Below are 12,903 nucleotides of genomic sequence, written 5' to 3'. Positions count from 1 at the left end.
TCTTTTCTCTCTCTCTTACTCTTCCTCACCTGATTCCCTTCCTCTAGTTCACTTCATCCCCCTTCTTCTTATCTCCTCTATATTTCTCTCTTCCTTTTCCCCAGTTTCTCCTCCCCTCCACTTCCTTTTTTTCTTCTTCTTTTTTCGTTTTCCTGTCATCATTTTTCTCATTTTCCACTCTCTCTCCTTTTCCTCTCTCTCCGTCTCATCCTCTTCTTCTGTGTATCTCTCATTTCTTCCCCTTTCTCCTTTTAAAAAAATCTTCCTCTGTTTTCTTTCTATTCTCTTCCTCCATCCCCGATCTCATTTCTCTGTCCTTTTTCTCAATATCTCTTCTTCCTCTCTTTTTTTCTCTTCATTTCTTTCTCTTTCTCCTCTTCTGAATTCTTTTCTCCTTTTGTCCTCCTCTCTTTTCTCCTTTTCTCGCTCTTTCCCCTTCTGCTCTTCTTTCTCTTTCCTTCGCCTGTTTTCTCCCACCTATCTCTTCTCTCCTCTCTGCTCTTCCTCCTTTATTCAATTTTCCTCCCTCTTACTCATTCCTTTATGTTTATTTTTATCTTTATCTCTCTACCTATCCTCCTTACTTTGCTCTTTCCTGTCTCCTTTCTTTCCCGTTCACTGCTATTCTCTTCTTTTTCCATTATTCTTTCTTCCTTCTTCGTTCTCTCCTCTGCTCTACTTCCTCCTTACCCTAATTCCCATCCTCACTTTCACTTCCATTTTCACCCTCATTCCCATTACCCATGAATACGACGCTTAATAAAATCTTCTTCCTCCCTCAGGCCAAACTCCCATAGACTTAGCATGTCATAAGGATGTGAAGGAAGCCCTGCTGGCGTATAGGGTAAGGCCATGCTTTGTGCCCCAGTTGCTCTTATCAGGTTCCGCTTTTGCTGCAGCGCCAAAGCAATTTTCTCAACGCATTCCTTAGACTTTTCTCTTGCAGGACAATCCTGAAAAGGTGACGGAGGAGATGAAGAAGAAGCACGATTCGAAGGAGGCAGAGGCAGCCAACCTGCTGAGGGAAAACGAAAAGATCAAGAAGGACCTTCAGGAAAAGGAAAACAAAATCAAATTACTGCAGGTACGTGCAAGAGACAGAGAAAAGGAAAGAAAAAAGAAGGGAGGAAGAGGAGAGTGAAAAGAGAAAAATAGTAGTGTTTTATTCCATCTATTACAATGGTTACTCCTATTGTGACAGGCTGTCCATTTCACCCTGTGTGTGCAAGGAATGGCCAGGGTTGCCATCCACTGGCGGTGTGGGGAACTGAACGTGGGTCAGATAGAGTACCAGACGAGACCGCTACCACTGCACCACACAACACACAGAAAGGTGACCGTCATACGGAAGCCAGAGAGAACATGGGAGGGGGAGCTAAGTAGAGAAATGTGAAGAGACATTCCTGAGACTGTTCTCCCTTCCAGGACAAACTTGAGGAGCAGCAGGAGATGAAGAAGAAGTATGACTCGAAGGAGGCGGAGGCAGCCAACCTGCAGAAGGAAAACGGAGAGCTCAAGAAGGACCTGCAGGAAAAGGAAAAAGAAATCAAATTAATGCAGGTAAGTGTAGGAGACACAGAGAGGGAGAGAAGAGAATGAAGAACGGAGGGAGAGGAGAGAAGAAAAGAGAGAGGTAACTGTGATATTAGGGAAGTCAAAGAGAACACGGAAGTGGGGAGCTAATTAGAAAAAATGTAAGACGTCACTTTCCTGAGACTGTTTTCTCTTGCAGGACAAACTCGAGGAACAGGAAGAGTTGAAGATGTATGACTCGAAGGTGGCAGAGGTAACCACCCTGCAGAAGGAAATGGGAGAGTTGAAGAAGGACCTTCAGGAAAAGGAAAAGGAAATCAAAATAATGCAGGTACGTGTAAGAGACACAGAGAGGGAAAGAAAAGAATGACACAAGCAGATGCAAATCAAGTCCTGGATTCTGTTCGCATCATCCTAACCAAGTTGACCGCTTCAGGACCAGGTGAAGCAAGTGCAATTGCATCAGCGAAGGTGTGAGAGTGAGGCGAGGGACCATGAAGCCGAGAAGGAAGGCCTCAAAGAGCAAATCGCAAATCTTCAGGAATACAATGCAATTTTACAAGTTAGTTGTCAACTGTGTGATGAAATACAGACTTGCAGTTATACTTATTAATATGCACATGGATAATATGTTAAAAGATGCATGTATGTATATGTCTATTAAGTTGGCACTATATAGACATATGCAGTGCGAATGTAGGTTCGTGTATTGTAAATGGACAGACAAGTCGAAGTGAATAAACATGGGAAAACACTCGAGAGAGAACAAGACAGAAAATAATAGATAAATAAATAGAGTAAGTGAGGGAGGAAGGAAGAGAAAGATACAGAGAGAAGGTGACAGATAAAAAGAGAGTGAGACAGAAAGAGCGAGAGAGAGGGGGGGGATATAGAAAAGGAAAGAAAGACGTGTCTATAAAGAGGTGAATAGAAAGCGAGATAGAGACAGAGGGGGTAGATAAACAGAGAAAATGAGGGGGGGGGGGGTGATAGACGCATATATGCATTTACAGGTGGAGAAATAAATACATAGATGAACAGAATGACAGATAGAGAGAGAGAGGATAAAGAGGGGGACAGAGATGAAAGATGACAGTTAGCCTTACCTTCCCTGCAGTCTCGTCTGGAAGAAGAAGGGCGCAAGAATCTAGCACTGACGAGGCAGATCCGAGAGAAGGAGAGCGAGCTCACACGAGCAGAGGTAAGTTCTCCCTGTGGAAACCAAGAAACCGTTGATGTGGGCGCACGCTGAAAGGAAGAGATAATGCATATGGTTAACAAATACATGTCTTTCGAGACGCAGTACTCATAAAGTCTTTCGTTTCCAGACAGAGCACAATGAAAGAGTGAAAAGTCTCAAAAGAAGGGAAAAGAGGAAAGAGGAAGAGGCAGACGAAGAGAAGGGCGAGCTTGAGAGCGAGCTCAGGCGACGAGACAAGAGGATCGAGGCCCTCAAGGTAGAGGCGAACTGGTCCTTCGCACACACGCGGTGATGGTGTTGATGGTGGGAGCAACCAAATAGATACTTATGTTAAGTCTGATAATGCCAAAAAAGATAGGAAAAATAACCCAAGAATTGATGTTTCCAGAAGCAGCTCAGAGATCAAGAAGAGGAAAGAGAAATGGACTCGCAACTCGAAGAGGAAGACAGCGTGTTAAAGCGAATGATTGTAAGTGGGGTCATGCGTCCAGACACATCCCTTTGCACACGTGTATCAGAGAAGGAAATATGGACGTAGAAAATGTGAAATAATGTGAAAAAGAAAACAACTACAATAAGAAATTAAACTAAATCGTAACGTTTCGAACTCGTCCAGAGATCCTCATCAGGAACTATGGACGATTTCGAAACGTTACGATTTCGTTTCCTTACTTATTGTGGCTGTTTTCGTTTTCATGTTTGTGTAGATGTTTCTGCGTTTCTGTTTGTCAAAGAATGTGTACATGTAAGAGGTGGAATTGCTATACATACATGTATGTATAGCTACAAGACACATAGAGAAGGATCTTGTTTGGTTTCCCTGCAAGTAAGAGGATTCCATGTAGCCTCAGTGCCTCACGGCAGGGGCCAGCCTTTGAGTGAGAGGAGGGAAAAGGAGTCAAGGACTTTGACTCCTTTATATAAAGGAACGGTGATGGAAAGCATGAGAAGTAGATACAAGTAATTCTTCTTTCCTGACTTTCAGAGGCAGTTCAGAGAACAAGAACGAAAAAAAGCAAAAACTTCAATCCTCGGCCTCAGGCAGGAGGAGCAGGACCTGGGGAGCAGCTGACAGCGACGAGACTCCGCCAGCAGCTGCCACGGACGGGGCTAGGGGAGCGGCGGGCGGAAGAGACAAGCCTCAGCAAGCAGCTGGCAGCAAGAGGCAAGGCTAGGAAAGCACCAGAAAACGACGAACCTGTGCAAGCCGCAGGCAAGAGGAAAGGGGCAGGGGAGAAGGCAGACAGGAGGGGAAAGTCTAAGGGGCTAGCCGACAGAGACGAGTCGTCACAAGAAGACGACAGGGCCGAGTCGTCACAAGAAGAGAGCGACGAATCGTCACAAGAGGACGACAGCGACGAGTCAGAGTGATTTCATCCAACTTTGTAAAGATCGTGTGGAAAATAACGAATAAATATGTAGAGTATATTACCTTTTCCTCCCCCTTTTCCACGTGTTAAACTAATGATGATGACTGCAAAAATAATAATGATAAAAAAAAATGATAATGATAGTACTACCAATAATAATTAAAATCATTAAATTAATGATTATGAAAATGATAATGATAAGGATAATGATACAGAATATGCTAATTAGGGTGATAATGACATCGAAAATTATTATATTGTAAATAATATTTACGATATAAAGATACGTGATAATAATTCAAATCTAAAGAGGAATGGGGGAGGAAGAGACAAGAGGGAGAGGAGGAGAGAGAGCAGGGCAAAGGAAGGGCAAGTGAGGAGAAGTCAAGGAGTCAGGCGATCAGGCCAAGTGTGGCCGGCATAAACGAGCAGTCTAAGGATGTAAGAAAATACATGGCAAGCATATATGTATATATATTATATATATATATATATATATATATATATATATATATATATATATATATATATATATAAACACACACACACGCACACACACAAACACACACACACACACACACACACACAAACACACACACACACAAACAAACAAACAGACACGCAAACACACACGCAAAAACACAGACATACACACACACACACACACACACACATACACACATACACACAAACAAACACGCACACACACACGGAAACACAGACACACACACACAGATATACTATATATATATATATATATATAATAATATATATATTATATATATATATAATAATATATATATATAAAATATATAATTAATATAATATATATATAATATATAATATATATATATATATATATATATATATATAATATATATAATATATAGTATATATATATTATATATATATATATACTGGACACAACACAGAACAAAATAAAAAATATATATATTATATATATATAATATATTATATATATATATAATATATATTATATATATTATATATATGAGTGTAAAGGTAAGAATAAGGAGGAAGGAATGGAAAAAACGAATAAAGGTTTCGGAAATGAATGAGGCATGAATGTTAATCGGGCGACTAGTCCGAATTAACATTTCAGAATGTCGCATGAATGTCGGTGTGAGTAGATCAATGTTTCTAAGTGTATAATATTTATACATTGAAATGTAATCAGTGGGACGAGCGCATAGTAACAAAATACACAAGAAAGAAAATCACTTGCGAAGATGGGCACATGAATAGTGGCACTATACGAGAAATAAACAATAGCCTTAAGAGGAGCAAGGCACACGAAGGTTATGCTACTCTGACGCTGCAACAAGAAAGACTAAGACTACCCTCGTTTGAACTAATTACTGAGAATTGCGTGCACACGGCAATTCCTAAGACAAACCCACAGAACACAGCCGTCGTGTTGGCAAAGAGATTTGCGAGATGCTTACACCACGCTACAGGAGCGCTGCTGGCAATCCCACCGCCACGGTAAGCACGAGTCAGACAAACAAATGAGACAGCCATAAAAAGCTGACACAGGCCGGGTCATAAGTGAAAGGCCCGGGCGAAGCCAGAACTTCGCAAATCTCAAGCAAGCAAGCTTGAACTAAAGTGGACATCGAGCAACTGAAGAAGAAGGACCTCTCCTCTCCTCTCTCTCTGCGGTGAATCGGTCCTTACTTGGACAATTCAGAGAGAAAGGGGGAGCGTTCCGGCAAAGGCGGTGGACGAGGCGCAGCGGGTGGCGCCAAGCCGGATAATGCCAAGAGTCACCATGACCTCTCGGTCGTGAGGCTTTTGCATTGGCGGATTAAAGAGATATACCGCGCCAGGTCCCATGCAATTTCGGCCTCGGTTCTTACGCGTTATCGGACGGTGACGCGCCCTCCTTGTTTGTTGCCACGATGCTATGTGCTTGCATGTAGCTTCGTGCCCTCCTAGCCTACTCTTTCCTATACGAATTTTCGGCATTAGGATAACTCTGTGCACACCTTCTGGTGAACTGGACCCCATCTTCGGGCGCGTGCTCGGACGTGGGCAGACCTTTACCTCCCGCAGGGGAGGGTGTGTCTGGGTGGCCTTAGAAGGCCTGCCTTACGGTGTGCATAGAGTTGCCATTCTTTTGCTAGGGACTGGTCTGGCAGACCATCTGATGACTGCCACTCTCTTTTTCGAATAGGGCGATAGGCAGGTAGGAGCCCCCTCTTTGTCAGGCCTTCAGCCTGGTTCTGTCTAATAGCTGCCGCTAGACAGAACACGAAGTTCCCGTCCTGTGATAGGAAATACTTGGATAAAAGTTAGTTTCCCTCCCTCACTGTGATGAAATAGTCTGTGGTTGGCTACTTCAGAGGGATGAAGGAACTTACTGGAACAGGTACAGGACCCCTCTTCGCTCACTGAGGTGAAACAGCCTTTGGGTGTTTCAGAGAGAAGAGGGATTCACTTTAAAACCCACCCTGCCATAAGAACTGCCTGGAAAAATGTTAGCTTCTCTCCCTCTCTGTGATGAAACAGTCTGTGGTTGGCTGTTTTCAGAGGGATGAAAGAACTTACTGGAACAGGTTCAGGACCCCTCTTCTCTCCTTGAGGTGAAACAGCCTTCAGGTGTTTCAGAGAGAAAAGGGATTCAGCTAAAACCCGCCCTGTCATGGGAACTGCCTGGAAAAAAGTTAGCTTCTCTCCCTCACTGTGATGAAACAGTCTGTGGCTGGCTGTTTCAGAGGGATGAAGGAACTTACTGGAACAAGTACAGGATCCCTCTTCTCTCACTGAGGTGAAACATCCTTTGGGTGTTTCAGAGAGAAGAGGGATTCACTTTAAAAAACCCGTCCTGCCATAGGAACCACCTGGGAAAATATTAGCTTCTCTTCCTCACTGTGATGAAACAGTCTGTGGCTGGCTGTTTCAGAGAGATGAAGGAACTCACTGGAACAGGTGCAGGACCCCCCTCTTTTCTCACTGAGGTGAAACAACCTTTGGGTGTTTCAGAGAAAAGAGGGATTCACTTTGAAAAAGGGTACAGGTCCTCTCTGAGGAATGGAGAGGAACTGCCTGGAAAAAGTGAAAGAGCTCCCTTCCTTACTGACGGAGGAGCAGAAGTGTTCCCATCAATGATTTCCTGTAGGTGGAAGGGCATCCCCTCTGGGCTACTCCCAGAGGTTCACACCTACCCACGTGTTTGCCGTGCGTAGCAGCCTTGTGAGTTGGGAGACGGGAGTCCTGGAGGTTGAGCGATGCCGTGCACGAGTACGCCCTGCGGCTAGCAACACGCCTCTTTGGTCCTCCATTCCGGCAAGACAGGCGGCCTGATCCAGGCCCGGTCAGGTCAATCGGCTGGTCTCCCTCGGGAGGCTAGGGTCAAGCAGTCATGCTGCCATTGGTACTCACACCGTCCGTGCGTGCCACTGCAAACAGCTAATTGGCTGCGTATATCCACTCATCACCCCTGTTGCTGTTAGACATTGGTTCTAACACTCAGTTTCCCCTTGTTGGACTCTGTGGTGGGTGGGGGCGTGAGTGGATGAAGCATTGCCAAGTATATGGAAAACAAAACTAAAAACCATGGCAAAAGAAAACCCCGAGCACAAGATGACGCTATCATGCCTGCTGCCAAGATGGTGGACAAGACAGAAAAACCATATAAGAATATGTCTGTCCACCAGATTGTCCAACAGATGGACCAGCACCTAGACCAGGAAGGCCTCTGAGCACCCCTCAGACGACCCCACTGACCGAATCAGGAGCACCAGCTGAACCAGCCGAAACAACTGGTGCCCTCACAAGCAAGCCCCAAAGCCGAAAGGGCGGACCGAAACGACCGAGGCCGGAGACCGACTCTGATGGAGCGCAAAATCCGGTTGTCAATCCGGGTTGCGCAAGATCAGGGCATGATCATCATGCCCAAAGATCAAGCCACCCTTTGTTTCCTGCAGGAAACAAAGAAGCTAAAAGATGGGAGGAAAGTGAGCCTCTCACCACTGAATCCCGAGGAAAAGAGGGTCAAGATGGTGCTACTTGGCTTCTCAGTCTCGTATGATGTGGAGGTGATCGCATCGCACCCACAGGTCGTGGAGGCTTCCCGATTGTCGAAGGGGAAGACTCCAACCAGGCAAGTCCTGGTGACCATGAAAGGTGGCCCAACCTCTATCCTTGATCTGGGTAACTGGGGTACCTACAACTTTTGTACATAAGTGCCAGAAGTACGGACACCACCAGGCTAACTGCACAGCCAAGCCAAAATGTGGTGTCTGTAGCAAGGCACACAACACCGAGGTGTGCATTAAGGCACACAAAGAAGAAAAGAAGGACACAACAGCCAAATGTCCTAACTGTGCCAAGAGGCATCACGCCTGGAGCCTGGCTTGCTCTGTCAGGAAAGAGGCGGCCCTCAAGCGGCAAGAGGTTGCTAAGAAGCTTTGTTCCTGCCCCCCCCAGGCACTTCTGTCTGGGGGAAGAACAAAAGCGAAAAGGCCTCCCGACCTCCTAAGAGGAAGGAAGCTGCCCCCAGCCGAAACCAAAGATCTCCGACAAACAGGAGTTCCCCCAAGTAAAACAAGTGCAGAAGAACCACAGGAAGAAAGGTTCTAACAGCACCACAACGTCCTCCCCAGAACCAGAAGACGTGCTCTTCGATGAGGGGGACATGTCGATCCTGCTCACTGCTGTAGTTACAGCAGTGGCAACATCCTTGTCCAGGACCAAGGAAGAGGCAGAGAAGGCAGTCGAGGTCGCCATGAAGACATTGACCAAGACTGTCGCAAGCATAAAGGGAAGGAAGATGGAAAGGGCCAAAACGGCCCAATCCTCTCCCTCAGCCCAGGTCGAGACTCCCCTCCTCACTCCAACCCAGGCCATGCCCTCACAGGTAGAGCCTAGCCAGGCAGATTCAGTGCCAGAAACTGAATCAGAACAAACTGACCCTGCCCAGGCAAGGCCAGCCAATGCACAGAAACAGCCTGGCTAGAGAAAAGCCAAAACACTTAAAGTCAGAGCTACCAAAGGCTCTCCACCCCCCAGTGGACCCAGGGATAGCCTGACAACCGAAGGACACCCCTCAAAAAGTGAGGATCTCACAATGGAGTTGTCAGACTCCGACTGTCAATCCGAATAAGACGATGTCTCTGATGTAACTATCATTTAGTAACATCATGGCACACAATCTAAGTATTCTGCAGTGGAACATCTGTGGCTTCTCCTCAAGGAGTGCCATCCTCCACGCAATAGTGCGATCAAGAAGCATTGACATCGTTATGCTCCAGGAGACATTAACAGTGGAACCTGTTCGCTTCTCTGGGTATCACGTCTACGCGCAGCCACGTGCCGATGGCAAAAGAGGCCTGATCACCCTGGTCAAAGCAACAATTCCCTGCTCTGCAATAGCCGATGCACCGCACTGTGGAGATGTTGAATCTCTTGCCGTCGAGATTCAGCTGGCCGGGGGGCCCCTGAAATTGTACAATGTGTACAGGCGGCCACACTTTAGTAGCTTAGACATCAGCCAGGTATGTGCTTCTGCAACACACGACCGAGTGATCATAAGGGGAGACTTCAATGCACACCACCCCATCCTGGCTCCCTGCAGGGCACCGGATGCGGCTGGCCATCATATAGCCAACGTGCTTGAGACATTCCCCGAGATCGCTCTCCTCAATAGCCAGGAGCCAACGCATGTCAGAGGAGGGGTCCTAGACCTCACCCTGGCCACTGCGACTCTGGTGGAGAGTATTGGCTGGCGTGTCAATGAGACCGTCACTAGTGACCATTATGGCACTATAACTACCCTCATGGATAGTGGCCCAGCCGAAATACCACGACCGAATCCAAGATGGAAAACAGACAAGGCCAACTGGCAGGCGTTCCAGAGCGCCTTGGCCCGCTGTCTGAGAAGCAATGAACCCACACAAAGCGAAAATGTGGAAGTGCTACAAGCCAGACTTGTAAATGCCATTGATGAGGCAGCCTCACTGACCATACCCAAAACTCGGCCAGGGTCTAGGAGTCAAAAAGTAGCCTGGTACTTCAATGACGAGATTAGGGAGGTCAACCACAGGGTAAATATTTGCCGAAAACATTTCCGAAGGCAAAGAACCCCTGACAACCTAGCTCTCCTAAGAGAGGCTGTCAGGGATGCCAAGGAAACTGCCAGCAGAGTGAGGCAGGAAAAGTGGCTGGAATGGTGTGAGTCCCTCAATCACCATACTACCCTCTCAGAGCTATGGCAACGGGTCAAGCAAGCCACCAGCCCCTCAGCCCCGAGATGCACACACCATGAACCCCAGTCAGAGGCCGACAGACTGGCGCACTAGTTCTCTGCGAGAACGAGTAGCAACAGCCTGCCAGCCAAACTGAGGGCAAGACAAGGACACCTACAACCAGACAGACTTGCTCACGTCAGAGAAAGGGCAGCCGAACCCGATAACTCAGACGTTATCTTTTCTCTGAGGGAACTAAGAGATGCATATAAAGCCAGTTGTAACACAGCCTTGGGCTCTGACGGGATCTCGTACCCCATCATTTCCCACCTGGGACTAGTAGGTGAGCTTGCATTCCTGCAACTCATCAACAAGTCCTGGGAATCTTCCACTCTACCCCAGAGTTTGAAGAGGGTTACCATGGTTCCCATCCCTAAACCAAAGGAGCCGGGGAAGTACTGCCCCATCTCTCTCCTCAGCTGTCTGGCCAAGACTGCTGAGAGGATGGTACTGAACCGGCTCCGATGGAAACTGGGACCCCCACATGAACACCTCCTTGGGTTCACCAGGGGAATGAGCACAGCGCACAGCATAGCCACGCTCTTGAGCACAATAAGCACGGGCAAATCTGTGGCAGTATTCCTTGACCTGGAGAAGGCTTTTGAATTGGCAAGTCCTCTTGCCATTCAGAATAGCCTGATCCAAAAAAGGAATCAGAGGTAAGCTCTTGGCTTGGATAGGTGACTCCTCAACCTCCTAGTGGAAGCAAACCTTCTCCCCTTGGCCTCACGAATTGATCTAATGGCAGCACAATTCTTACCAAAGGTCATAAAGGAACACAAGCCTAAGACATAAAATAGTCAGACGCCTAGAACAAGATAACGAGCTGTTTGCAAACAACTCCTGGCTGTCTCACACAGCCAGGGTGTTAATACGCCATCAGCTCAAAGGACCACTACTGGCCAAGGGCATGGACTCCCCTCACCCTGACTTTGTCGAAGCTCTGCCGTGGGCACAAACCTCGATAGAGTTCTCGGTCATGAGACTGGCAAGCAAAAAGAACGAATATTGTACGCCTAGCCTAAAAGCAGAAACCCAGAGGGTCATTGCAACCATCATCCCTCCGGGCAGCAGAACATATTACACGGATGGATCGGTCGACCCCTTGACCCACACTGCAGGCACCGGCTTCGCAGCAAGGGATGCCACAAAATCCATGAGGGTAACAGACAACGCCTCCTCGCTACAGGCAGAGGCAGTTGCTATCATGGGAGCATTGAGCCACGCATCTGTGAGGGAAGGACACGTGGTCATACACACAGACTCCAAAGGAGCTGTCGACTGTCTTCAGCAGCGCTCACCCACTGACAATGTCTACCTTCTGACTACCATCCTCACACTGGCACAGAGGATTTTTTCACAAGGTAGAAGAATCATCATAAACTGGGTTCCCAGCCACATAGGGATCAGAGGGAATGAGCTTGCTGACAGATTAGCCGAAGTTGGCAGGGGTATGCCCCCTAATCCCATAATAATACATCAGAGCCGAAAATTACTTAGGAGGAAGTGTACGGTGACGGCCACCTCCTTCCTCCTGCAGCTTCACAGACAGGAAACGAGATCCTCCCCCTCGGCCAGCCGGTACTCAGATGCCACAGCCTATGAACCACTGGCACTCTCTGAAATAAACAACAGAGGTACCGAAGTCATTCTGCACAGAATGCGCCTAGGTTACCACTGTGCTTGGCAGATCATACAAACAATAGAACGTGAAGAGAGGTGTTGCATGCATTGCGGCGAGCCAAACGCCACACTTGTACATTACCTAGAGAATTGTGTGCACACGCAATTCCTAAGACAAAGCCCGCAGAACACAGCCGTCGTGCTGGTAAAGAGATTATGCGAGATGCTTACACCACGGCTACAGGAGCGCCTGCTGGCGAAGTAAAGCGCCTGCGGGGAAGTAAAACGCCGCCGTGTGCGGTTTTACTTCCCCGCGCGCGCATCCGCGTCAGTGATGAGTGTGGCGCGTGCGGGAATATAGAGCCCCTTGTCTAAGCTGCGGTCAACATTACAGGGAGAAATATTCTCTGACGACGAAGAAGACGGTGATAACGTAGGCAGTTTACATGCTGAATGATTATAATGTAACCGCCAAGTAGTTTTGTTAACAAGGCTGAGAATCGGTTACTGATGACAGCTAAAAGTGCAACACATTGTGAGGAGTGCCATTGGCGGTCGCACATTTAGTGGGAAAATGTACAGCATTCTCAGACGTATGTACTTGTCTCGCTGGAAAATGTATCAGAGGATTGTGATATAGGACTTATTAGTTTCCTAAGGGAGTCTAATATTTTAAACCGATCAAAAGACAGCTACTCCAGCTCCAGATGTGGAAAAATGCTTCTACTATGATCATTTCATCTTAATTGTAAGTAGGAAATTAATTTACTTCATATGAAAGTAATATATGAAATGTATAATAACGCAAGAGGACCATGGGAAAGATTTTTCATATATGATAAGGTAATATGCACAAACACACACACACATGCATATATATACATATATATGTGTGTGTGTGTATGTA

The 12,903-nt window shown here is 46.8% G+C and overlaps 1 protein-coding gene across 2 annotated transcripts; it reads left to right on the top strand.

Annotated features, from left to right (window-relative positions):
• Nucleotides 1–782: 782 nt before the first annotated feature.
• Nucleotides 783–4,162, top strand: LOC119571293 (ankyrin repeat domain-containing protein 12-like; the record flags this gene model as incomplete). 2 transcript variants are annotated; one of them, XM_037918672.1, is given in 9 exon segments in its annotated part: nt 783–844; nt 947–1,084; nt 1,426–1,560; nt 1,733–1,864; nt 1,970–2,095; nt 2,651–2,734; nt 2,862–2,990; nt 3,123–3,203; nt 3,720–4,162. In XM_037918672.1, coding segments are annotated over 9 exon segments (974 nt in total), but the record flags the coding sequence as incomplete, so codon positions are not given.
• Nucleotides 4,163–12,903: the final 8,741 nt, after the last annotated feature.

This window comes from Penaeus monodon, unplaced genomic scaffold, assembly GCF_015228065.2.
Source record: "Penaeus monodon isolate SGIC_2016 unplaced genomic scaffold, NSTDA_Pmon_1 PmonScaffold_58, whole genome shotgun sequence".
Taxonomy (NCBI): Eukaryota; Metazoa; Arthropoda; class Malacostraca; order Decapoda; family Penaeidae; genus Penaeus; species Penaeus monodon.
The sequence above is the reverse complement of the archived record's forward strand: the minus strand, read 5'-3'. Positions and strand labels throughout refer to the sequence as shown.